Raw genomic sequence first — 27,754 nt, 5'->3', positions numbered from 1 at the left:
AGTACTGCTGGCCCTCATGATTGACCCTATGTCATGAAAGGCGCAATTGCCGTACATGTCGGGTACATATCCACCCTTCTGCAGCTTCCTGAACCCTTAGTGAAACAGACTGGTAGCTCAAAGGGTGTGATTGTTGTCTGTATCTTAGAGTACTGATATGGTAGTCACCCAGACTTCTAAAATAGCACTTTCTGCTGCTGGAAACAACCCTGCGGTGTAAAAAGCTTCTCACTCAATGATAATGTTAGAGCTGCTACCATATCACTACATAGTGTAGGAAGAAGAAATGTTGACAATTAATTGGTAATTGGCAGTTGTTGCTAACGTGGGTTGTTAATGATGTGATACGAATTGCGACTTTCAAGTGTGTTGGATATACGTTTCAGGTTTTAATGGCCGGTACAGGCTCGGATAACCAACTATTTGTCGGCCGACTGAATAAAAAAGTTCGGGAGTCTGATTTGCGCAATATCTTTGAGAGATATGGACGTCTCATAAGGTCAGTCAAATATAAAATTGTCTAGCAATGGCGTCATTTCAATCGGCTATTATTGCGCTCCCATTTTTTACTTCAATTGTTTCCCCTTACCTAATTTTGCCCTGCATTGATAATTTTCGTAAAATCTTTTTGAATTTGCTAGGTTAGTTAGTTGCTCTCAAACGAAGTTTGTAGGAATTATATTAGTCCTGTCGGTCTTTTTTATGCAATTTTTTGCTTGACCGATTTTTCCTCTGACCCATTTGATTTTTCGTCCTCAAAAATGGGAGCAACAGGTAGCACCCAGCGAGCATTAAGTGCTCTTAGAGCCTTTCAGCTCACTAGTCCCCGAGTACGCTATTCACAGAAACTGTTTTGGAGACTTAAATTTATGGTGAGAAGGGTGGTTTTTAAGAGGTTGAAGACACCCCCCCCCCCCCCACTGTTGCCCCACTCTCATCATCCCTCGGTACACAGACGCCCCCCTCCCCACCTGTGGCTAGCTACTGACGAAGGCAACCTCTCGCCGGTCATTTGAGAGCAATTCGCCCGACGTTAGTCGGTTATGTTTTTATTCGGCTCTCATTCTGCTCTAAGAGCTCAGTTTTAGATTTATGTTGAGTTAAAAATAAGTTTTCAAACTTTAGCTTTTCAGTTTTGCATTATTACACAAGCTAAGCTAAAATACTATTTCCTGAACAACATTGTTTTTTTAAGCTCAGGCTGTTTGTGCCAATATTTTTTAACAACGATCTTAGATTTGTTATGCAATTGTTCAGTTGTTCCGAGAAATTTTGAGGTTTAAATTGTTAAGCATATGATCCAGGTGAAATTTTGATGTGGCTAATCAAATTAGTTATTGATAGATGCGATGTGAAAGTGGGCGTGGCAGTGGCTTATGCCTTTGTGGACTTCTACGAGCGGGAGGATGCGAAAGAGGCCATGCGGCGGGAGCACAGACGAGAGCTGTTAGGCAGGAATATGATCATCGAATGGGCGAGACAAGGCGAAAGGGGCAAGTTTGACGACGACTGTCACAAGTGTGGGAAAAGGGGGCACTTCGCAAGCGAATGTAGATCTGCCCTATATGAACGAGATAGAAAGTAAGACTAGGCTTTTTAACTGGTTTTGAAGCTCAGCACCTATCTGCCTACCTATCAAGAAATAAATCTTTAATTGCTCTCAAACACAATTTATAGCTATTATATTAGTCCTGCGGTCTTTTTTGATGCGGTTCTTCTGTCTGATTTTTCGTCTGACGCTTGCAACTTTTCGTCCTCAAAAACGAGATAAAAAGGCAAGTACCGAAGCTGCAAACCAACTAAACCCAAGATCTCCCCGGGCTTCAAATCCCTCTTATCGCGCCACCTACTGCTGGCCTCCCAAAGCTCAAGCTGGTTGCTATCTAAGCCAATCGATCGCTGCTCGTTTCAGAGCATTTCGTCCAACGTTATTCGGACGGCGTTAGTTCATCCATCGTTAGTCTCGAACGAAAATTGAAGCAATTGTTGTAAACATGTGTCTTCTCTATGCAAAATTTTTGCTTGACCGTTTTCTTCTTTAGCTTTCTTTGAATTTCACTTCTCGGGTGATTTTTTCACGCTTGACTTTTGAGTTTATTGAGTGATTTCAATTGCGAACATCCATAAATTAAGTGTGTCACTAAAATAAAACCGATTGTGAGAGAAGCTGGTTTATAGCGCATGTCGCTTAGGGGTTACTGTCCAGGAGTATTATCCGGGAGGTCGCGGGTTGGAACCCCTCCCTAGTCAGACTTTTTGCATCATAGAAGTTTCTCGTGATTGCCTCGCCAATCCTTCGGGAGCAATTCGTCCTACGTTGGTCGGTTTTTGTTTGTTTACGCTATATTAATTTCTATGGATATCAGGTCAGTTTTAGCCACATGAAATTGCTGTTTTCGATAACGGGGCTGAAATGATATTCATTGAAGAAATTAATCTTTGCTCATAATTCCAGGAGACTATGGAAAAGAAACGATAAAATTTGTGCATAAAGAAAAGTTTTTCAAGCTTGCGATTCAGAGTTTATTATTTTATTACACTAAATTTGTGGTAATTAAGAGCTCTCATACGTAGTTTGTAGCAATATTAGTCCTCTTGATTAGTTTTTGATGATTAGTTTTTGATATTAGTCCTCTTTGCATAATTAGTTTTTGATCATGCGTGACTTACTCTTTCAATAAAAATGACTTATGCACTTTTAAACTTGGGTTTAATTTCATTTAGTTTGAGGTCCCTAATAAAAAGGCTTCTGCGCAATAAATTTTAACAAGCTTTATTAATTTATCGCTGAATGTTCTTTACATAGCTTTTTGAGCAGCGCCAATAACTATTTCAAGTTAAATCTATATCTGTTTCTATCTATATTATACGGCAGGCATGTATATTTTGTAGCTATTCCGTCAATCTGCCGGCTATTTTAATTACTTTTTGCCTAATATCATCAGAATGTTAGTTCATTTTTTCGCCTAATGACTACGAATAAGGGCTTTAACTTATCGCGCTGTCGCCTAATACCGTACGCCCCTTTTGAAGTTGAGTATCGAAGCAATGTTTGAAATGAAAAGTTAGTTTTAGATTGTTCTTGATTGTGGCGATCTTTTTTAATTGGTGACTTCTATTTTAGAGGACCTGTTTTACAGGGAGTTAAAAACAGCACGTGACAAGAAGCGTTTGGGTTAGTCTGCTGACCGAAAAATGGGAGAAAAAGAGAATTGAGTGTTTTTTTTTCAAGCAACATTTTGGACATTCTAAGAGATTGAGAAAAGGTGTGAAAATTTTTTCAGCGAGGGATATTTTTGAGCCGCCGTCATCCTCTCAACGGCTATTATTTAGGCGCTTTACGTTTTGATCACGTTTTTTTATATGAATCACAATTTTCACGTTTGACTTCTGACTTACCTCACTCACTGTTTCAACTGAATGGATTTTAAATTCTTTCACGCATTAATTACGCTATGTAGTGAATACGTTCGAAGTCAAAAGAGCAAAATCAAACGATGAAAAGAAACAGGCTAAGCATGTAAAGCCCAGTCTTTAAGTCATAGTGCATTAGGTGATCAAAGTTCATTAAAGCGATTGCCACCTGACATTAGTACTATGGTTAATAGCGTTAAATTTAGAAGCCGAATTAAGTGTAATTTTAGAATCTAACCGAATATGCAGATTTCGCACAACAAATTTTGACAACACAAAAATTTTGACACTTAGAAAAATTCTGCCGTTTTATAATATTTTTCCTTTTCTGTTTCAATACCAATGGGCGTCAAGCGGGTCGACGGCGGCTATTTTTCGGCAACCTGCCGGATACTTTTTTGCTTTTGATTCTTGCTCCCTTCTCTGCAGAGTTGTTTGTCTCTATTATCATCGCTAGTAAATATAGGCATGGAATTTGTTGACCATTCAAAGCAATTTTTAGACGTTTAGATGCAATTGTGAGCCTTTTGAATATTTGCCCTGTTGGACGCTTTTTCTTAGCATTTTCCTCAATCTTCATCAGTATTTTTAAATTATGAGTGTTTTAATTGACCATGTTTTAGTGGTTTTGGCGATCTTTCGATTCGAGTGATGACTATTTTGAGTCATGTCTGTTACAGAAATTTGAGTAATTTAAATAAAATTTTGGCCCATTTTGATCAGCTTTTGACATTTTTGCCTATTTTTTTAAAAAAATTTCTTTGCGAACTAGCTTCTCAGGGTTATATAGGAGAGTTATACTGATATAATTGATACACATTTGTGATTTCTTCTGATTTGTTGTGGTTCCCTTTTTTAATTGAAGTTTTTTAGGTCTCAGAAAAGATTCGGGTGGTCTCTCACTGATGAAAAAATGAAAGTTTTGAGGCGCAATTTTTGTGAAGTTCCGCGTTACCATTTGGTAGGAATTTTTGTAAAAATTTTGATCTTTTTATTTTCCCTTTCCTCATTTTTTTGCGTATATACAGTTAATCATGTTTTCATTAGCAGGTCTCAATCTATTTTTGAAAACTATTTTGTAAGCTGTTTTGCCAATAGTTGTTTTGGAGTCGCAGATTGTGAAGACAGTTAAACAGAGTTAATATCTACTTAGAGGTGGTTCTTGGGTCTTCCGGCTGTTCATTTTTTGGCTCTTGCACGTCAATGAGAAGGCAATTAGAATGGTGATTTTAGTTAAACTGGCGTAGCTGAAAGAGAGCAAAAACAAGTAGGTTTTAGGCTTTTTTTTCAAAATGATTCTAAAGTGGAGTGAGAAATTGGTTTTGTTCTGTCATTTAAATCTTTTTTGCGGAAAGGTCTCATTAGTTGCTACTGGGGTCATATAATTTAATTGATTTAATTTTTTCAGTTTCCATCTTTCTATGAATTTGGCACTGGTTGTTGTGAAAAAATAATAACTTTTCATTTTTTTCACTTTGTTTTGTTTCTTAGCCTCATTATTCAGAGGTCTCATCGATTCCTATGGATGCGTAAATTACTCGAAATAACTGTTTCAGTTGATAGCTTTTGCTTTCGTTGACTTATACACCTTTCTTTTTAATCTTAATGATGCTTTCCTAGTATTTGTTGTATTTATTCTCGTCTTTTTTATGTCTTATCACTTAATATCATTAATGACCGGTCTCATTAGTTTCTAAGGATGAGTTTTGATCGAATTAACTGTTTCGGTCCGTAGCTAATGCTTTTGGTGACCAATTGTTTTCAAACGGTACTAGCCAGTTTTTTTTTGCTATAGTCGGTGGTATTTTTGTCTTATCTTTTAGTCTCATTTTTGGCTGCTTTCAGTGGTTGCTAATGTGGAATAAGTGAATCCAATTAGTGCTTGAGTTGATAGCAATAGGTGGTATGATTTTGTCACTCCACAACAGTATTGTCGATTTTTGTCTTTATTGTTTCTGTTTTCATGCGGTCTTATCGCTTGGTCTCGAAAATAAGCTCCTATTGGCCTTCCTGTGTGATGGATGTACTTTTGGTCAATTGTTGGCTGTATTTTTGGCTAAGTTTTTCATTGTCTGAAATAATTTTTTTTTGAATTGATTAGGTGTCTTGCCTTTATTTGTATTTATATTGTCCTTTTTTTCAGCCGTCGGAACTGCTAAAAATTGGGTTTTATTGTATGCTGTGGCTAAGGAGTTTGGCGTGTAGTTTTATTGTTTTTTTTTTCTTTTTAAGCTGCTGACTTTGAAAAATGTCTAGTCTTTTGTAATTGTTTTGAAAATAGTTTTTGATTATTATTTTGATAACGCGTTCTTTTTATTACTGGTTCTTGAAATATTGGATCTTGGAAAAAGAAATTTTCTAATTGGTTTTGATTTGTTATGGGCTTCATTGACGATGTTTTTTTGATATTGCTGTAAAAATGATAAATTTCCGGTCAGTAGTTTCATTCAGTTGTTTTTTAATTCGTCATCTTACCTATTTTTTATTTATAGTCTTTTGAACACCTGCCAAGAAGTCAAAGTTCTATTTTCTCTGACTTGTATCTCTCACGCAACTAAAATTGTGTGTAGGGTGTGGTCAGTAGTTACTCTCTTGGTATGAGTTTTTAGGTTTTGTTATTTGACAACTATCTGTCATACAAGAATTATCTGACTAGCTGATTACATCTAAATTTTGAGCTTAAACTATTTTGAAACTTAATAGAGGACGTCCAAACGAGAAAGTTTTAAGGATTTTTTGGCTTGAACAACTTTATTGAATTCAATCTGAATATTTACTTTTTTTGGTCTTTTTTAACCATGATTTCAACTAACCGGATGAAGTCAACATCCGGCAACCTGTTCGGCAGTCTGCCGAATGTTTGAAAATGGGTTCAGCTCCACGTGAAAAATTTTTTAATTAACCTCAATAAACGGGTCATTAGGTCAATGCACAGATTTTTTTTTTCAATGGGGAGTTGATATGATTTATTTGAGCAAAATCAATTTCAAAAATGTGTCGTGTAGCAACTTGGGAAAGAATTTAAAGAAACTTGCATAGTCAATGTTAAACAGAAGGCGTTCGATCATCTTGTTTTAACCCAGTTTTTAATTCTTCTCTATTGAAGTTTGAATTAATTATTGTAAACGTTGTGTCTTTATGCGTTTTTTTGGCTTAACAGTTCTCTTCGAGAACATTTTTTCGATATCACTTGAGTGACTTTTTACTCTTGACTTTTTGAACTGTGACATTTGAACAGATCGCATTCAGAAATTAAGTCTCTTGCTAAAATAATACCGGTTGCGAAAGATGGTTGTATATAGCCCGTGTAGCGTAGAGGTTAATATCCCCGACTCTTATCCCAGATGTCGCGGGTTGGAACTCCTCCCATTCGGAAATTTTTAGACCGTAAAAGTTTCTCTAGCCTACGCCCCCTGCTAACTTTTGTGCTTCGCCAGTCGTTCGAGAGCAATTTGTCCGACCTTATTTGTTGTTTTTACGCGGAGCTGGCTCCTTAAAGAGACACGTATTACAATAAAGTGGTTTTGTTGTTTGGTTTGTTTTGTACTCTTTTTTATGAAGTAGTTTTCTAATGGACTTATAAAGCATAAAAATCAGAAGCGTTTTTGAAATTCAACACTCTTTCTTTTAATAACAATGTAAATTGGTTTTCTGGGCCTCGTTCTGTTTTTTCAGGGAGACTTGCATCGAGCCAAGATATGTAGAGCTGCATTATCGTATACTTCTATTAATTTTTTTGGCCTCTCTGGTTTTAGTTTTACGTTGCGCTCTCCTCTGTTTATATTATGAGTTTCTTCTTGAGACTTTCTCATGCTGATTTTCAACTCACTATTGACTTTGCCAATTTTGATCGTAATCACGTTAGTCTGTTCTTCAGTTTGCTTTGATCAAATTTTAGAACTTTGTCAGAGCTTTAAGGAAGTTATAGGATTAGTTTTGTATCGGAGATGTACGTGGAGTCAGTTCCGGACCTCGCCTGGTTGTATTTTGATCAAATAGCTAAATGATTAAATTGAATTGTTGCGCGGCCCTTTTTTCTGTTCAACTATATTGTGAATAATAATTCCAGTGCTGAATTTAGGTCTTTTCCCATGTAGTTTGCGGTTTCTTGTCGGGGGGGGGGAGGGAGTGCCCCCGATAGTTGTAGTTGTTTCCGAACTCCTTTTTGGCTACGTTTTTCGAGTTCGTCTCTGGTGAATTTTCTTTGTCGTCTATTTTGCTCATTTGTTCTATGACTTCTATCAGCAGTTCAACATTTGTGCGTCACTTCTGTCTAACACTCTTTCTTGTTAAAGAGTTACTTCTGCTCTCTAATTGAATTTGAGTTTGTTATTCATGTGAAAACATACGTCAAACAATTACACACGATATTTCGAAATTTAAGATTAACACATTGTCAATTATCATTTTTTTGGTGCCTGTTACAATCATAACGAAGGTGAAGGCTATTTTTCGGTAATTTTGTTTGAAAAATTTCTCGTTTCCGTCAAATTTTTATCAATTAACGATTCTTGTGAACTAGCGCACCTCAAGGTTCTCTGTAGACTAGAAAAGCAGATTATCTAATTTTTAATAGCCGCCGTCAGCCTCTCAAACGGTTATTATTTAGGCGCTATCCTTTTTTACGACTCGAAGAGGATTTTTTTTCCCGGAGGTACTGTTTGTCCAGGCGGCATTTTGACCTAATACTGAAAGTGAGTAAAATTGATGTGTGAACGGTTTTTTGTTCATGCGCGGCGTTCAACGAATGACTTTTTGACTTTGAAAAGAGTTTTTGAGAGATTGGCGCAAATAGATAAGTTTTTAGCCGTATTTTCGTCCATATGGCCCAATTTTTTTTATTGTAGCTTGGATTTTTGTAGAAGTAAATTTTAATCGATGCCGCATGAATATGCAACCATCTGAAATTGATACCACAATGTTTCTGAGAGCTTAATAGTGCGTTTCACGTGCAAAATTGGCCCATATTTCTCGATTTTTTGTAACTTTTTGCTTTTTTCCATTAATTTCTTCATTTCTGGCTCTTTGAGCGGCCTTTTTTTTCTTCACAATTAGTAAATTGGATGCCTCTTTTTATTTTTAGGTGTTTTTTGTTTTATAATTGTACACACTAGTCCGATTTTGGCAGTTTTTGTCAAAGTTTTGTTAGTTTTCTGTTTTTACTTTGAGTTTATTGACCATAAAAAGTGTTTTGGTGAACCATAGGTGTCTTTGGTTTCGTTTTGTTGCTCATTGAATTGTTTTTGGCAATAACTCTTTAAAATTCACTGAAAAATTTGTTACCATATTTTGAACATTTTTTTCAAATTGTTTTACTATCGCAATTGAGCTGTTTTTACTTACTGAGACAGGAAGATGGCTATGTAATGTTCTTAGACCTCTTTTGCTTAATAGAGAAATTCTGTTTTTACCTCAATTTTTATTGGTTTTTAACTAGAGTTTCCAATTTTGTTTGACGGTTTTTCAGAAATTTCGATTTAGTTTTTTAAATCTATTTTACAATGCATGTTTTGTCCACGTTCTAGAATGTTTCCTTCTAGCAAGTTTTTTAGACCTATAGTTTTATTCGCACTGCCTTTATTAAATTGAAAATAATTTGGACTAATAATTTTGGTCTTTTTCCTTTGAATTTTCCAAAGTTTTTTGTTTGCATTTGATTTTTTTCAACATATGGCACAGAGGTTTTACTGTCTTCAATTTACAAATTTTAAACAACACTTCTGTGAATTTTCTAAGTGCTTGGTTTTGGTAACATACGATTTTTTGCCTTTGAATATTGTTCTGTCTCTCTTTTCCATGATTAATTTTTATTTGAATAATTTTTTGGTCATTGTTTAGTTTTATCGAGTTCATGGTGATTTAGGGCGACAAGTAACGTTTATAGTTAAAGCGATAAAGTTTTTTTTGTTACCAATTGATTGCTGTTTTTATATTGTAAAATAGTGTTTCGATTGGAGAGAACTTACGGAAATTGATAAATTTTCTAACATTTGCCATTTCTTGCAGTATTCAACTTTTTCTTCCAAAATAAAATTATAGGGGCCAAACATGGCTTGACTTTTGCTGCTCTCTTACTTTAATGTTTACAGTTGCGTACAAAAAATTTGGCTTGTTTTCTATATACAGGTGTAATATAATTTTTTAATTCAGTTGGTTTTATGGGCTATCTTTTTTTACTGAAGTTTTTGTTTTTTGTAGTCACTTTAGTAGGAACCAGATGATTTGAAGGGTATTTTTTTCACGAAGACGACTCTCCGAATCGTTTCCCGAATTCTGACTTACCTCACTCACTGTTTCAACTGAATGGATTTTAAATTCTTGCACGCATTGAATTATGCAATGTAATGAATACAGTCAAGGTCAAAAGAGCAAAATCAAAAACGGGATAAACCGATAAATCCCGGTCGTTGAATCATAGTGCATTAGGTTATAAAAGTTCATTAGAGCAATTGCTAGTGGATATCAGTATTTAGCTTAATACCCTTTAATTTAGAAGCTAAAGTAAGTATAGGTTTATCTAACTGAAACTGTACACTGAATTAGAACAATTTTTGAAACTTAGGTAAAATTTTTGTCAATTTCGGTCTCTTCTTTTTTTATATAGCTGCGAAGCTGTAAGCTGAGCGAAGCTATATTGCGGTGCTCTTGGTTTTTTTGTTTCGTCGTCTGACGCTCTTTTTTCGTTTTACATTTGTTAACACAGCAAAGCTGAAAAAGTCAAATTTTCTGAATGACTTCTTCCTCTCACTAACGGCATTTGCGCGCGTGACGTCATTTCTCACTGGCTTTAGCGAAAGTTTTTAGGTTATTTGCCTGATTAGATTTTGATCATACGTGACTTACCTCACTCAATAAAATGACTTTTGCACTTTAAAACTTAAGTTTAATTTGAATTTGTTTAAGGTCAAAGGAACTCATATGTGCAGTAAAGGTCCCTAATAAGAGGCTTCTGCGGAATGAATTGTAACAAGCGTTATTAATTTATCGCTGAATGTTTTTTACCAAGTTTTTTGAGCGGCGTCGATTTTTTTTTCAATTTAGATCTGTATCTGTTTCTATCTCTATTATACGACACGCAGGTCTATTCTTTCGCAGCTATTCCGGCAATATGCCGGCTATGTTCTTTTTTTTCTGTTTCAATCCTGTTAGAATATCGATCAAACTATAGTCTTAAACTTAGTGAGAATTAGAAAGAAAGTTTGACTTACCAGATTAGAAAGAGAAGCAATATGACTTTGATCAAAGAAATTATATAAATGAATCGTCAAGAAATGGTGCTGAGAATCAATATTCGGTTCAAATTGGTGAATCTAGATAACTATTATTAGAGTTAGATTAATTGATGTAAAATCTTCCCAGCATGTATTAAATGATGATGATATCTCCGGAAGTGTGAATGAATTCTTAGAAAAGTGCAAATGCATTCCATTTATGGTTCCCATTGCGACTGATTTGCAGAAGCAAACCATATTGGTTAACCCTTGTGACCCCCACTATAAATCACGGTGCTCAGATTAGTTTTGTATCTTGACTTTTTCACACTGATAATGGGTATATATACAGCTGATTTTTGAGTCCTTTTTCATCCCCAAATTCAAATCACCATCTTGATCTAATAATCAGATCTCTCCTGTAAATCTCTAAATTCTTCTGTAAAATATCATTTTGTTATTCTCTCATTTTTTGAGAAACTAATTCTTTTACCTAGTTAAAAACGCTTTTTATTCCGCTTGCGAAAGTCCATAACCCAACAGGTTATGGGCCCAGCAATTTTCTAAGTCAAAATTGATTTCCAAAACAAAACCAATTTGTTGTTGACAGTCATAATCCTTTTCTGCTTAGTACCTTTTCTTTTCACAACTGTTTTGCCTGCTCAAACTTCAATGGATCAACAGACAGTGAAGCTGCTGACCTACACAGGAAAGGCACAGGACTTTCCAATCTGGAGCACAAGATTTGTGGCGATGATGCAGACGAAGGGACTCTACAAATCACTACTGGGGACAGAGGAGCAACCCAATGAGCCTGCGCCACTGGCCAATGGGGCAACCAATGATGAGAAGAAGAACCACAAGGTGCTGAAGGATGCATATGAGAAGGAAGTTGCAGACATCAAGGAGAAACGGAACAATGTGTGGTGCCATTTGGCACTGACTCTAGATGCAACAACCCTCATGCTGATGAGACATGACTGTGTGGGAGATGACCGCATTGGAGATGGAGCAAAGGCTTGGAAGCTTTTGCAAGAGAGATTTCAGAGTGTGGAGACGCCGACAGTGGTGACTTTAGTGGCACAGCTTGCTCGACTGCAGCTCGAGGATTCTGAGGATTTGGACAGCTTCTTCATCAGAGGACAGGAGTTGCTCACAAGGCTACAAGAAGCAGGGGAAGCAGTCTCAGAGACCCTCTTCAACGCCTTGGTCCTCAATGGTCTGCCAATGAGGTATGAAAGTTTTGTTATACAGGAAAGCTTCAACCCGGCAACGAACTTCACAGAGTTGAGGAAAAGGCTGCAGAACTTTCATGAGAGCACGGTGCAGAGACACAAGGGACAAAGTGGTTCAGTGGCACTGGCAGTGAAGCGTGACTTCAAGAAGGGACCCAAGAAAGGAAACTGCTTTGTGTGTGGGATCCCTGGACACTTTGCCAAGGACTGCAGGAAGAAGGAGACAGCACAATGCAGCAAGTGTGGTGAGAAGGGTCACCTAGACAGGGCATGCAAGAGACAAAGAGATGGAGGCCAACATGAGTCAGTGGCAATGGGTCCAATATTGGCTACACCAGACGAGGAATGCTGGGCAGCTGTTGCCCAGTGGAAGACAGCAGGCATGCTAGTGGACAGTGGTTGTACAGATCACATAGTGACGAACATCGATGCGTTCCTGGACTTTGCCCATTCAATCAGTGGTCAGAAATCCCAACGGAGAGGCTTCCAGTGTGTTGGGCAGAGGCTGTGTGAGGATCAGCATACCCTCAAACAAAGGGGAATTCCAATGCGAACTCAAAAATGTTCTGTCTGTGCCGGACTATACTTCAAACCTCCTATCAGTCTCAAGATGCACGGAGTGGGGACATAGCTTCACTTTCGAGAGAGGAAACAGCTGCATGAAACTCCAGAAGGGAACTCGGGTAAAACTAACACAAGAAAATAATTTGTTTTACTTACCCTGCAGCGTTCTAGAATTCAAGATGAGTTCCAACAGCGTGAAACTTGACAGTGCAAGGAAGTGGCACAGACGGTTGGGTCATTTGAATTAAGCGGATGTGGTCAGGAATGCACCAGAGACAGTGGGGGAACTCGATGATGTATGCAATGTGTGTGCATTGGCCAAGATCACAAAGACTCAAGTACCAAGAGTGGCAGAGACCCAAGCAGAAGAGAAGCTGGAGGGTGTTCACAGACGTGATGGGACCTTTCAGAGTAGAGTCACCGTCCGGGTTCCGGTTCTGCATAGTGTTTGCAGACCAGTACACGAAGTTTGTGTTTGTGGACTTGCTTAAGGCAAAGAGTGAAGCACTGGCCAGCCTGTAGAAATTTGTTCTCAGTGTGGGGACGCCCAAGAAGCTGAGGCAAGACAATGCGAAGGAGTTTCTCTCAGAGCAGTTCAAGACCTACTGCTTAGATGCAGGCATTCTACAGGAAAAGACCATACCAGAGACGCCACAACAGAATGGGTTAGCTGAGAGGTGCAACAGGACACTGCTGGAGATGGCAAGATGTTTGCTCATTGACTCAGGACTTCCCAAGATGATGTGGGGAGCAGCAATTCTTCACGCAGCAAGGATCAGAAACTTAGTTGTGAGACGAGGAGAAGAATAATGCCCAGCAGAGCTGATGAGAGGTATAAAACCTAAGCTTCCAATTAGTAAATTATCTATTTTTGGTTGCACAGTCTTCATGAGGAAGAGGGACAGAGAAGTCAGCAAACTTGAACCCAAGGCACTGGAAGGAAAGTTTGTGGGTTACACTGAAGGAGAAAACGGATACCTGGTGTACATACCCAACACACGCAAGGTGATGGCAGTTCGAGATGTGATCATCAAGGAGTCTGAAGTGGGCTCAATCCCTGACAACAAAGAAACGGCTGACCTACTAGATGATGGGTCGGAACTGGGAATCTGGCACCCAGATGATGGTCATCAAGATGATGACAACAGAGAACGACAGGACACATCTACTGCAATAAAGGAGGAGTGGCATGACGCAGGGAGCGTGAATACTCAAGAAACAACACTGAGACCAGAGGCCTCAGATGTTGGAGAAACAGCACCTGATGAAGGATCTACTGCAACAAGAGGGAGTTACAGAGACTCAGAGTCACTGGAAGACAGTGACACAGAAGACTTCTCACAGTTAGAGACAGTTGGCTTCAATGAAGACGCACTGGAACACGCGGACAGAGCAGAGCCCAGACGAGGGACACGAGCAAGGAATGTTCCGCAATTTTTTGGAGAAGTCAGGACCCATCTTGCTGTGACTGAGGGCGACTATGTGGAACCCAAAACAGTGTACGAAGCCAAGCAAGGTGACGATTGGGACCAGTGGCACCGGGCAATGAAGGACGAGGTCAAGGCACTCCAAGACAACGAGACTTGGAACCTAGTGAGACCACCCACAGACAGGGACGTCATACGGGGCAAATGGGTCTACAACGTGAAATTGGGAACCAGTGGTCAAGTGGACAAATACAAAGCGCGCTATGTGGCGAAAGGCTTCAAACAAGTGGAAGGACTGGACTACTTTGAGACTTTTGCGCCTACCTATAAGCCAGAGACATTCAGGATTCTACTTCAGCTATCAGCGAAGCAGGGCCATGTGATGCACCAATTTGATGTCAAGACTGCTTTCCTGCACTCACCAATCGAGGAAGAAGTGTATCTGGAACAGCCACAGGAGTTTGTAAAACGCGGATCAGATGGGGAGAAGTTAGTATGTCGACTAAATAAATCAATTTATGGTTTGAAACAGGCTGCTAACAACTGGTACAAAGAGCTGGCAAACTTCCTACTGAGACAGGGGTTCACCAGAAGCAGGAACGATCACTGCTTGTTCGCAAGATCAGAGGCAGAGGATCACACCTTCATCTTGGTCTGGGTTGACATCATAGTAGCATCAAGAAGTATGACAGTGGTCTCTGATGTCAGGAAGGCACTAGAAGCAACCTTTCACATGGAAGACAGAGGGAGACTACACTGGTTTCTGGGTCTAAGAATCAGACGAGAAGAGGGCAAAGTCACAGTCGACCAAGAACGCTACATAGAAACAATGCTTGAGCGGTTTCAAATGGATCAATGCAAACCCTCAAGAACTCCAGCTGATTTGAATTTGAAACTTCAGACAGCACAGAACGGAGACGAAGAAGTGGACCAGAGGATCTACAGAAGCTTGGTTGTATCACTTCTGTATCTGGCCAAACAGACGAGGCCAGACATCATGTTCACAGTCAACATTCTGTCCAGACACATGAATGCACCTACCAATCAACACTGGATGTGCGGAAAACGACTTCTGCGATATCTTCAAGGTTCAAAAGGTTTAAAACTTACTTACACAAAAGAGGCTAGTTATGATTTAGTGGGGGAAAGTGATGCAGACTGGTCTGGAGACGTGAACGACAGAAAATCAACAACGGGCTATTACTTCAAGCTCAACGGACGTGGCGCAGCACTCAGCTGGGGTGTCAAGAAGCAGGCCACAGTTGCTCTTTCTTCATCAGAAGCAGAATATCAGGGCATGGCAGCAGCAGTTCAGGAAGCACTCTACCTGAAACAACTTCTAGAGGATTTTGGCATCCAACAGAAACGTCCAATAGCAATTGGAGAGGACAACCAAAGTTGTATCAGACTTTGCCAAAACCCAGTCATGCACAAGAGGAGCAAGCACATCGAGACAAAGTTCCACTTGATTCGTGACAAGACTGAGGATGGGAATATTTCAATTCATTACGTCCCTACAGACAAAATGGCAGCGGACATCTTCCCAAAGTCCTTACCCGTTTCGAAAGTGGAAACATTCAGTGCAGTTTTGATGGGAGCAGACTCTACGCAATCAGCTCAAGTCTGAGTGGGGGTGTTAGAATATCGATCAAACTATAGTCTTAAACTTAGTGAGAATTAGAAAGAAAGTTTGACTTACCAGATTAGAAAGACAAGCAATATGACTTTGATCAAAGAAATTATATAAATGAATAGTCAAGAAATGGTGCTGAGAATCAATATTCGGTTCAAATTGGTGAATCTAGATAACTATTATTAGAGTTAGATTAATTGATGTAAAATCTTCCCAGCATGTATTAAATGATGATGATATCTCCGGAAGTGTGAATGAATTCTTAGAAAAGTGCAAATGCATTCCATTTATGGTTCCCATTGCGACTGATTTGCAGAAGCAAACCATATTGGGTAACCCTTGCGACCCCCACTATAAATCACGGTGCTCAGATTAGTTTTGTATCTTGACTTTTTCACACTGATAATGGGTATATATACAGCTGATTTTTGAGTCCTTTTTCATCCCCAAATTCAAATCACCATCTTGATCTAATAATCAGATCTCTCCTGTAAATCTCTAAATTCTTCTGTAAAATATCATTTTGTTATTCTCTCTTTTTTTGAGAAATTAATTCTTTTACTTAGTTAAAAACGCTTTTTATTCCGCTTGCGAAAGTCCATAACCCAACAAATCCCGATGTGCGTCTATCTCGTCAGCGTTGGCTATTTTCCGGCAAATTGTAGGCTATGTTTTAAAAAGGTTTCAGCGATAGAAAAACTAGCTCTTAGATATTGAGTGATATGATCCTACTGATAAAACTGACAATGTTTAAGGTCTCGCAGCCGTGATCGTGATACGAGAAGGCGCTCTCGAAGCAGAGATAGGCGCTCTCGAAGCAGAGATAGGCGCTCTCGAAGCAGAGATAGGCGCTCTAGGAGCAGAGATAGGCGCTCTCGAAGCAGAGATAGACGCCGATCTAGGTCCGGATCGAACCGAAAAAGAGATGACAGCAGACGCCGGGACAGAAGTGACTCCAGACATCGACGGGATAAATCACGGTCAAGAGGACGTGTCGAAGAACGAAAGGGAGGAAGTGGACATCGTAGTCGAAGTCCACGAGATCGTAAAAGCAGCCGTAGTCCCCATGAGCGACGACGCAGTAGGAGTCCTCGAGAGAGAAGGTCGAGTCGGAGTTCGAGAGAACGAAAGGCCAGTCGAAGTCCACGGGATAGGAAGGCCAGCCGAGAAAGGAAGAGAAGTTCCAGAGACAGAAAGGCATCAGGCAGCGCTTCCCCCCAAAAAGAGCGCTTGAGGACTCGTAGCAAAGAGAACTCTAGATCTAGATCAAAATCGAGATCTTCAAGAGGCAGCTCAAAGTCATAAAGCTGATGTTGCGTAAAGCTGTTGAATTGCCGAGCCGTGCTTCTTCCCCAAAACTGACATCCCAGGTGAAAAACTTTGTGATGATTGATGAATCCTTTTCTCAGATTTTTCCTATCCATAAAATTTTCTGATAGTGACTTAGTAATAACTGTCTTTAAATTTCACAAGCTTCACTTGAGGTATTAATCCTTTCTTGTGGGAATTTTGATGATCATTGTTGTCACTCTTTTAATCCGATTTGTGTTTTATGTGAAATCTGATTTGTGAATATATGCAAATTGTATGAAATATAGTTTTCATTACTACAAAGTATCATTTTAGAGCTGATTAACGATCTCGGAAACCGAACCGATTGTCTGCTTTCCGAATCGAACCGCTACTCCCTAAGTCTAGACACTCCGAGTCTTCTCCGAGATACGAAGCTCCATTTTCCCACTGCTACTAACGACTTGTGTCCATGTCTTTTCCAGTTTAGAGCACTTCAGGCGCAATCCGAGTCTCGACTAGACCTAAATGTCGACTCTCAAAGAATTCTCTGTACCGAATGACCAATGATCATATCTGACGACGCAGCTTCGATTACAAGTTTCTGCGTCCTTAGACATTCCGATGTTGGTTCTGATGTCAGTAAATTTGAGATTAGTGAATAAAAACTTGAAAATTTGAAACCCATTACAGATTTAGTGGTAAGAGTGTGTGGCATTGGTGATTTATGGTGTTTTCAGAGGCTTTAATTCTGAGAATTATTAATCAAGATAAAGTGCGTACATTATGAGTATTCGTTCAACTCAGGTTAGTAATTCAATCACGATAAACAACCCTCAACAGTTTTTAGTCTGTTATTAATAGCCGCTAAGAGATAGCTGGGACTATCATTGGCCTTCTCTTGGTTTTTTTATTATTCAAAGAATTTGAATTAATTGGGGGTGAATTTATTGAATTTATTGGGGTTTCCTACGACTCAAAGAAGCGTTAGAGTTTTCGGTTTTGACCTACAAGCGAAAGTGAATAAAATTGCCAAGTGAAATAGTCTTCTCTGAGTGAGAGAAATTTTCGATCGTTCAGTAATTGATTCTTGAACCACTTTTTGACTTTGAAGAGTGAATTTGATAGAATGGCGCATGTTTCTAACCCATACTTGGGCGTAAGTTATTGCACCCTTAAAAATTCTAATTCTGTATTGCTTATATTCCGAATTATATTGTCCCGCTTTTCGGTCGAGAGCAATTTGTTCGGAGTTTTGAACAGTATCATTTTTTTCGGAGTTCGGAAGTTGATCAGTAAATGAATTTTTATTTTAACTATGTCGCTAAGACTTTAAAATTCAATAAAAATTTGTTTGATAATTGGCAATTTTAACTTTTTTCGCGTCGCAAAGCTTTGAATTTTTGGTTTTTTAATAGCCGCACAGCGATAGCTGGGACTATTATTGCCTTCTCTTGGTTTTTTTTATTTCGTCGTCGCGATATTTGTTACGACCATATGACGTCACAACCACTTCAAATCTGCTTTTTGTTCATTCGTTCATGCAATTTCAACTGAAATGCGTGTGTGACGTCATTTTTCGCTCTTAGTGGAGCGAGTTTTTTGTTGATTCGCTTAAATTTTTGGTCCCACTTGACTTACCTCACTCTCAAAAATGACTTCCTCACTTTGAAATTGACTTTTATTTAAATTCAAAAGATAAGGTCAAATGGGTGTGTGTCACTCTAAATGAAGGTTATTTGAGAGCAGCTATTAGAGGCAGCAAAAACGTATACAGATGTTAAATCAAAATATAACATATCAGCCTTCAATGAAAAGACAATTTTTTTTGGTGTGTCTTTTTTACTGATTTTTTGAGACTGCAGATCTACGAAGCTATTGCGGCTATTTTCTGGCAATCTGCCAGTTATGTTTTTTTTGGACAAGGGAATGGTTATATAATTTTTCAAAGCTATAAATGCTAAATAATTAAAAGTTTTTTTAAGCGGTTTTTTTTAAAAGTGGTTTTTTTAAAGTGGTTTTTTTAAACGTTTTTTCTACATTGGTATTGACTATCAAAAACTATAAAGTAGTCTTTTTCTTTCTCCGTTTCATTCTAGCATTCTGTTAAGACGTTTAGATTTGTCTGCTCTGCTTTTTGGGTCTGCTCTTTTTAGATTCTTTAATTTGCAATTGATTGTAGCATTTATAATGCAATTACAATATAGCACTGAAAAATTGCTGGAATTAGCTTTCAGTTTTGACTGATAATTGTTTTCTGCAATTATTCTTGCGGCTTGGTTATGGTATTATACAATTTTGTTCGCTTTTGGGTATTTTTTCTGCATGGTAATTAATTGCTCTCGAACGAAGTTTGAAGCAATTATTTTAAATGTGTCGGTCATTATTCAAAATTTTTTCTTAGCCGTTTCGACCTTTCGAGCGACTTTTCGCCCACTAGTCGTTCTAGAGTAATTCTTTCGACGTTAGTCGGTTATGATTTAAATTATGCAACGGTTTGAGTTTTTTGTCTGTTGTAGCACCAAAAAAACAGTTCAGTTTCTAGGAGTTTGATCTGCCGTTTGTTTTCCGAATGTCTTTTGGGTCGCAGAGCTAAGTGCGGAGTTATAAGTTTTTCAGATTATTATCTTAATTTTTCTTGTCAATTGTTAGTGCGCCCAGTTTTTTAGTCGGTCAGTATTTGTCCATCCTAATAATTTTGGCCATTTCTCCACCTTACCGTACATGTTTCTATTATTACAGCAGTTCGCGGTATCAGTTTTTCACAATAAGTTTTTTTTATGTCAGCATAGTCTTTAGATTTATTGTCCTTATTGTCTTTAATTTGTGTTGCTTCTTTGTCTGGTTTTTGAAGAATTTGCTTGTTTTTATGTTCATGAGCTTGTATTCATGTCGTAATTGTTCTTAGCTGGTTCAACATTTTGCATAAATTCTTTCTGACTTGTCTATGCTAGTTTCGTTATTCGCAGTTTCATTCTACTCAAAATTCTTTTAAACAGCAGTTGCTCAACAAAGCAATCTAAAATGAACAGAATAAGTAACGGAAAGCGAAATCAAAATACAAGCGGGATAAACCCATAAAGCCAAATTTTAGATGCCAGCTACTTGAACTTTGTTGTTGGTATTGATACTAGATTTTGTACAATATAAAAACGTAAACATTTTTTGGATTAATTTATTTTTAGCTATTTTTAAAGATATTTAGGTTGTCTGCTTTAACGGTTGCTGCCACCTGATACTAGTTAAGTGAAAATCTTTAAGTGAAAATTTGTTTTTTTTTTGGTGAAAAGACTATTTCGTTTTATCTCCGCAACTCTTCTGGCTATTTTTCACCCCTGTTCCCGCATTATCATGATTTTGAAGTCAATTTGAAGAGACGATTTTGCAGGTAAAATAGAAAGCGAGAAAGGAAGTGGAGCAAAAAAAGTGTGTTGATTAATTGCTCTTGAGCGAAGCTCATACCAATTATTCTAAACGTGTGTCTTTTTTATGCAAATTTTTCGCTTGAAAATTTTGTGCTTTTCTTATAGAACTTTTTTTGACTTCTCGAGTGACTTTTTCACGCTTTCGTTCATCATTTTTGAGTGATCTCTAATACTCTCACTCCGAAGTAAAGCTTGCTGCTAATATAAAATCGGTTGCAGCATAGGAATAATAAGTGACTCATAGCGCAGTGGTTAGTGCGAGTGGTTGTGGATCGGGGGGTCAGTGGTTCGAATCCCGGTGGGGCAAGGTTTTTGCACCCATAAAGAAAAATTGATCTAGGCTACAGACCCTGAATTAAATTGCCTCGGCTGTCGTTCAAGAGCAATTCTTCCGACATTTGTCGGTTTATGTTTTTTGACGTATTTTTTTAAACTCTTTTTTAAAAGCTTTGTTTGATGATTCTGGCTAGTGATTTGTTCACATGTGGCAACGAGGCATTGATTTTTACTTTTTTTCGAGTATTTGATCGCATTTTTTCCATATGGTTCTCCCAATATATCTATAGTCCAATCTAGCTCTAATGTTAAGGTTAGTCAATGAAAATTCTTTGAATTGTTAAGTCACGTCACTTTGAATTGGTATGTTTTTTTTTTCGTCAAGATTTGCTGTTACATCCATATGATGTCACGATTACTTCAATTCTGCTTTTTGTTCATTCAATTTCGGCATAACTAGGTGCGGCTTGACGTCATTTTTTGCTCTTATCGTAGTGAGTTTTTGTTGTTAATTCGTTTGATAAAGTTCCTGGTCACACGTGACTTATCGCACTAAATTGACTTCCTCATTCGCAAAATGATTTCTCTCTACTTTAATTCAATGAGATAAGGTCACTTGATTGTCTGTTACTCTGATTGGAAATTTTTTGAGAGCGGCTAATAGATGCAGCAATAAGTTTTACAGATTCTTAATCAAAGTATAACGTATCAGTTAATAAATAGAACAACTTTCTTTTTTCTTGTCGTTTTCTTTTTGAGACTGCAGATGTACGAAGCTATCGCGGCTATTTTCTGGCAATCTGTCAGCTGTGTTTATTAAGTGTTAAAGTTTTTTTTCCGCAGGCTGGCAAAGATTTAGCGAAAATAAAACTGGCAAATTGAAATCGAGTATTTCACATTGTAACTTGCTGTTTAACATGTTATAAACAGGAAAACGAGAAGGAGATTGCATGCGATCGGAATTCTAACATAATTGATGATGAAGATGCTTTCTTTTACGATGAACTGACGCCGTTGTCTCCTCTGCTTTTTGAGGACTCCAATCAAGATCCACAGCTCAGCGAAAGTGCTCAAGAGGTTGACGACATCCTTGGTTTGAGGTCAGCGCACCAAACTTGTCAGAACGAACTTAAAGTTGGTTCGAACCACGGCTTGGAGACAGTCACAGATAAATTTTTGCAGGAAAATGTTGCGAATGTGGATACGTCTTCACTTCTTGACTCTGAAGTCTCATTATCTCGTGTTGTCTCAATAGAAACAGCTTCGCTGCTTCAGGAAATGGGAAACACCAACACTACATCTACTATAATGGACGAAGGTCACGCTACCGCGCAATGTGTAAATTTAACCTCAATGGACATGATTGGTGATATTGTCGATCTGTTAATTCTCAATTCTTCACAAAGCGAGTGGTCAGTTGTGGACGTTAAATGCGAAGATTGCATTAGTGACTTAGCTGACTTTAGTCAAGTTTCAAGTAGTTCGACAAAAGCCAGGCAGCAAATAGCCGCGGCGATCTACCATCACTATACGGGAAAACCCCAGTTAAAATCTCCATCGGAATTGGTCAAAATGGAAGCTGAAATGGTAGACCGTCCAACAATCGATTCAGTTTGCTCTTATGTAGAAAAGGCCTCTGAAGCGACAGATCCAGGTTTTTGTAAGAGACAGAGTTCCATGGAAGCGTATACCACGCATTTGAGTGCCAAGAGAAGCGTTACTTGTTTCGGTATCCAAGCACAACAAATATCGGAAGCTGTGACCAACTTGGATGTCATATTTGACTGGGCTTTTGGTTCAGTTGGAATAATGAAGCAATTAGCGATGTTGAAATTGCGTAAAAGAGTTCAAATTTTAATCCGGAAAAGTTCTGATATATGTCTTTCATCCTCACAGGGTGTTGTGGTTGCATCCTCAGCAGTTGACCCGAAGAGAATTGCCATTCAGTTACAGGCTAAATTTGCTGAGAAATTAAAGATTTTTATGAGAAAAAACGAAATAAGCAATGAAGTAAGTTCCGCGTTGCCAATGGAGAGGGGCAACTTGACTATCGGAGCGCAAAACCAGCTCGTGAGACAAATATCGACACAAGGGATTGAACCCGCATGTTCGTTTGATCCTTTAGAACTTCTTTCGTTGCTGGATGACTGCTTCAATGAGCTTAGTTTCGAATTCAATGTGTCTATCATAGCATCAGATTCGGTCTGTGCTCTAAAATCTGTTGACATAGCAACTCAGAAGGGAGTATCAATGATAAACTCGTCGTCATATTATAAATCGTATGAAGAAATGTTTTCTCAGTTGACGTCCTTTACTCAAAACATGAAACCTCGCCATTTTGGTTTCGATGGTGTTTCTAGTCGATACTTATGTAAATTTAGAAGCGAGGGTGACAAATCAATCAAATTGGAAAGTTCAGGTATCAAGAGCATTCAAGACTCGAATCAGAGGCTCGATAATGAATGCCACGAGTTGCATGCCTTGCCTTCATCCTTTAGTGAATTCAAAAGCGGAGGCTTGAAGATAAGAGCTGTAGATGAGCTCAACTCAGTTCAAACAATGATTGAGAAAGGTGGATGCTCTAACGTTAACAGGATAAAACGGACTGAATTCAGTAACAGCAATTTTGCAAGTGACCTAACAAATGAGCGTTTCTTCCCCTTAAATGAATCGGATAAACTAGTTAGTTCAAAATCTGAAATGGTCAAGACTGAACCGGGCGTGGAGCAATGCTCTGAAGAAAAATTTATCGAATCATTTGTGAACTCAGAAGTATCAGGCGACAAAATCTTTTCTGACAACGACACTAGTGTTAATCCGGAGCCAACAAGCTGCAGCTTGAATAGTTTGATTGCTACATCTAGATGTAATAACGTGAAGAACGAGTACACTGCTGTGAAGGCTGTGTCCATCAAAGACACCCTTGATTTCAACGTTGCAGATTTTGTTTCCACCAGCAAGTGTCAGAATATGCAAATTTTGTCGGAAGAAATAGATCTGGTGAATTTGGCACATAACGGCAGAACCAATTCAGTGAAGAATGAAGTTGGATATTGCAATTTGAAAGGATCTCCTTCGCCCTTAGATTGCAGCTCGATTACTCCACCAAAAAGAGGAGTCATTATGGATTCTGAAATTTGTCCAAGACGTAAACAAAAATGGTTTTCAGCACAAGCGGAAACTAAAGCACCATATTTGGAGAACATCTCGCCTAATTGTCAGCAGACATCATATTTAGCGCTCCAGGAGGAAAATGAGAGTAACATTACATCTGATGATGGTGCAGATTCTGAAGGTTATGCGGAAGATTTGGCAGCTTCACCAATCAAATCTTTCGAACTTAAATTTGTTAATCAAAGCATCAAAGTTGAGTACGAAATTGAACTAGCGGCATCATTCTACCCAGGATCACAGCTTGAGAAATTCTCACCCTACTTCGAGACGGCCTCTGATAGCCCAATTAACATTCCTGTACCTGATCGTGGCATTTTAAACGCTAATTATGCGCTGATTGATAGTAGGATTAGGAATCGGACGGATTTGCCGAAAAACGAAAGTTTTAACTTGGTTATGAAGATTTCAAGGACAGCCCAGTTGCGTGATACTAAATGCTACATGTTAAACTGGCTTCCACTGATAAAATTTAAAGCTGCTAACTTTGCTTTGTATGGCGAAATTCGACTGAGAGGCGGCTATTTTGACTTCAAAATGAATCAAACTGTAACAATTGATTCCTCTGAGGACGTTGTAGTGAAGTATTCGGAATCTGAACCAATGGAGAGAGTTGAAAGAAAAACAATAGAATCGGCTAAAACCACATCATCGCTGGTTATTGAAACAACGCCCCGTGTGGTACAAGTTAGACCAAATAATCTGCTAATTAAGACTGCTCTGATAAATTCTGCTAGGCAAAAAATTTTTGATCAAGCAATAAAATTATGTTCAGCTCCTCCTAATATAGCCAATGTGTATCAAGCGGAATCCAGAACTGAAGTCGGGGCATTAGAAGCTTATTTCGATGAAACTCAATTCGGAAGCTTAGGACCCATTTATGAAACTAAGGAAGTGTGTAATTATCCAACAGATGGCAACGAAGCTGTGGGAAACGATTGCTCGTGTAATGAGTCGAATCAAATAGTTGGGCAGTCGCAGTTCATTGGAGACATATGTACTCCAACTCAGAATTCTGGCAATCAAGATGTCCAATCGCAGAGTTTGTTCGGACATCGTGTTGAAACATTTGAGTTGCAGCCAACTGATTTTGTGGAATTCGATGACTGTGGAACTAATCTGAGCGAAAGAATTGCGTCTCTTCTTTATGAAGATGAAACTGTCTCTGACTTCTGGAATCGGAAATGTCTACCGAAGTTAGATCAAGATTTCACGGAAAAGCGAAGGCAGTTGATGAAAGCACCGATGCAATCTTTAGGTTAGCTTCTGTAATTGTTCGCTGTTTGACGTCGATTTTCGCCTAACTTGTTCGGTAAAAAATAATTGTGATTCCGTGTTTCACCGGTCAGCAAAACAATGCGAAATGATATGATGTATGTCAAATCAATGGTAAGAACATGTTAGCAGAGGCAAATGTAGTGAGGGGCTATAAAGTTCTTCCGGAAAAAAGGATTTTTGCCACAGCACTAAAAAATTGGCACCCGCACCACAGTTTCATCTACCAGCTTCGAAAGCGTTCTGATATTGCAAAATTTTTGTTTTCACATCGGAATAAATGGTCACTGACGAACCAGTAGAATCGCAATTAGTTTCGGCAAGTTTTTTACGTTGCGATATTTATGATGAGCTCTTTTCTTCATTAGAAGTGAAACTTCTATTTTTTTGTGATTTTTTCTAATTCGTAATCAATGATAACTGGCGAGTAGACGAAATTTTTACTGTTAAAGATTTTCGAGTTCTTTTTAACCACGTTTACGCAGTTAAAATTTATAACGGAAGAGTGTTGTTGTTACCGTTTGAGATAGAAGAGTGTCCACTTTGTTGGCTTTGTTGGTCCACTAAGTTTGCCGGACTTAGTGACCACCTAGAAACCTTAACACAGGCTCACTAATCTCAAAAAGAGCGCTAGTTGCAATTATGCGCCGTTTGAAAGTCCTCTGGAATTAAAACTTTGCCGTTTTTTGCAGATTTAACTCAATAATTATACAAAATGTATCGTTCTTTTTTTAAATATTTGAAGAATTCCACTCAACAATTGGTCTAATTCGCAAATATTTGGAACACTTGGTCGGATTGCTGGGCGCGCGACAATGTCAGGGAGAGTTTCGGTAATATCATGGACTCTTAGAATCAGAGACTTTTTGGTTTTTATTTTGATGCTGCTTTTTTTCAAATTATTTTGTTCTTTTCATGTTCATTACTGACAATATTTTTTATTCACTTCTCCGTTAATGACAGCTCTAATTTACGTAAATTTGAGGCCGAATGTAGATACTTTTTATTTGCAGAGAACCAAAGGGTTTTTATGGCTTTGAAGAGTTTTAGTAAAATTTAACTGAAATCTTGTATTTGCCTTCAATTGTTATTCTTTTGGCAGTCTGATATTCAAGTTTGACCACTCAAAAATCTAAATGTCTTCCACAAGAGGTGCATGTGAACCTTTTCTATTCATTCGGTTGTTACCCAATGTCTTATGTTATTGAATGAAATTGTTTTCACTTTTTTATATTATTTTAGTCAACATTTTGCTTATTCTCAGTAAATACAGGTCAACCTTTTCTCCTTATAGAAAAAAAAATTGATTTTTGTGACCGATTGTTTTAACAGAAGGTTTTCTTGTTTTTGGTACTACAAGATTTTTTACAAAATTTTCTGATTTTTGTGCATAATTGCCCATTTTTGCTGTTTTTCGTTTCTTTTGTAAATTGTCACAATATTTAACAATCTGACTGATAAAAGCTTTACAACGTTTGAAACTGAACATAATTTTTGTTTTCATAACATATGGTTTCAAGGGCTGCGATACCGTTCTCTTGCAGAAATTGTTAAGAGTTTTTTATTTTTGCCCTTTATTTGTTGTTAATTTTTGTTGTCAGATGCCAAAAATTGTGTAACTAAAGGTCTGAGTGGCCAACTATAGATAAACAATTGAACTTAAATAACTGATGTCGGTAAATAACTAATGGTTGTATTGACTTTTGAAATAAATTTCTAAAAAAAAGTGTAATAGTATTCTTCAACTTATCCCTTTTTGTTCTGGTTTGAGTTTTTTTTCGTATTTAACAATGTTGTATCATTTTCGTAAATTAGCCTCATTATTTAGAGCTCTTTTTAATGTTTTCTTGAATAAAACAATAATTTTTCTGTTATTTAAACTTTTTAAATAATGTCTTCAGCTCTTAGACAATTTGTTTCAGAAGAATTTGAAGTTTAGATACTTTTCAGTTTTGTGGTTCTTTTTGTTGTCATTTTGTGATAGTCATTTTACAAAAAAATGTTATGATGATCAAAGGCGACGCAAATGAAGATGTTATATTCTCGCGGTTAATATCTTATAAATTTAATGGCTTCAAAACTGTGGTTTCGTAAATTTGTTTTTGAGACTTATTAGTTCAGCTTGTATTTAATGTTATTTTATAGTCTTATGATTTAGTCTCATTAATAACAGTTGAAATTAGTTTTCTGAGTAGTTGCAAGACAAACTGTCCACATTTTTAGTTGAAAGCTTTTGTTGGCTATGAAAATTTTGAAAATATTTGTTTTTAATAAAAAGAGATAGATTTTTGAGTTCTGCCAATTTTATTTCTGTTAAATTATAGCTAAGCATCTCTATATACAATTCAAATCATTTTTCTTTTGAAATACAATTTCGGTTAATTTTCTTCAAATGGTCTTTCTTCTTGGAACAACCGGTTTTCATAAAACCAATTTTTGTGATTTTTGCAAATTTGCCCCTTTTTTGTAGGTTTTTTTTCTTTTCACAGTATCACAATAATGTGCGTCATTTGACTTACAAATGTTTTCACCTGCAAAAAATACAAACGAATATTTTTTATTGTTTTTAGTGCTCAGCTTAATATTTAATTGATTGGGGGGACATTGTTTTCATGCATAATTTTTCGTGCAAATTTTGCCTGTATTTGTCGTTCTTTTTGTAGTCGTATGACATATCCTGTATAATAAAAGGCCTCAGTCGCTCTCTACTGAGGTATAAAAGACTCTCTCAATGATTTCATTTGATGCGTAATGTTTCTAATCAGTTCGAATTTAATACTTTCTAAAAAAAAATTCAATATTTTAATAAACTTTTGCCGCTTTTGCTCATTTC

General features: G+C 37.7%; 3 protein-coding genes across 6 annotated transcripts in view; 2 read left to right on the top strand and 1 right to left on the bottom strand.

Moving 5' to 3' along the window:
- Nucleotides 1-27,754, bottom strand: part of LOC142358754 (proteasomal ubiquitin receptor ADRM1-like) — a 275,805-nt gene that overhangs the window by 225,071 nt on the left and 22,980 nt on the right. The gene's annotated exons all lie outside the window — the stretch shown is intronic.
- On the top strand, nucleotides 328-17,266 carry LOC142358755 (uncharacterized). 2 transcript variants are annotated; one of them, XR_012761844.1, is made up of 4 exons: nucleotides 329-499; nucleotides 1,345-1,581; nucleotides 16,240-16,854; nucleotides 17,111-17,266. XR_012761844.1 is itself a non-coding variant. In XM_075410319.1 (3 exons), exons 1-3 carry the CDS (start codon nucleotides 393-395, stop codon nucleotides 16,787-16,789), a joined length of 894 nt encoding a protein of 297 aa, XP_075266434.1. In that variant the 5' UTR covers nucleotides 328-392; the 3' UTR covers nucleotides 16,790-17,098. The 2 variants fall into 2 exon arrangements, 1 of the variants encoding a protein (XP_075266434.1); XM_075410319.1 differs by lacking the exon at nucleotides 17,111-17,266 and having other exon boundaries at nucleotides 328-499; nucleotides 16,240-17,098.
- The window catches only part of LOC142358752 (uncharacterized), a 49,976-nt gene continuing 39,503 nt past the window's right edge, over nucleotides 17,282-27,754 (top strand). For 2 of the 3 annotated variants that reach the window (XM_075410316.1, XM_075410314.1), the window contains exons 1-2: nucleotides 17,282-17,400; nucleotides 21,406-24,904. In XM_075410316.1, coding sequence (XP_075266431.1) covers nucleotides 17,341-17,400; nucleotides 21,406-24,904 — 3,559 coding nt within the window. In that variant the 5' untranslated portion in view covers nucleotides 17,282-17,340. Of the gene's footprint in view, nucleotides 17,401-17,460; nucleotides 17,582-21,405; nucleotides 24,905-27,754 lie in introns of those variants that run through there. The other variant, XM_075410315.1, reaches the window with a different exon arrangement.

This window comes from Convolutriloba macropyga, chromosome 2, assembly GCF_964194025.1.
Source record: "Convolutriloba macropyga chromosome 2, txConMacr16.3, whole genome shotgun sequence".
Taxonomy (NCBI): Eukaryota; Metazoa; Xenacoelomorpha; order Acoela; family Convolutidae; genus Convolutriloba; species Convolutriloba macropyga.
This window is presented reverse-complemented; position numbering and strand designations above follow the sequence as displayed.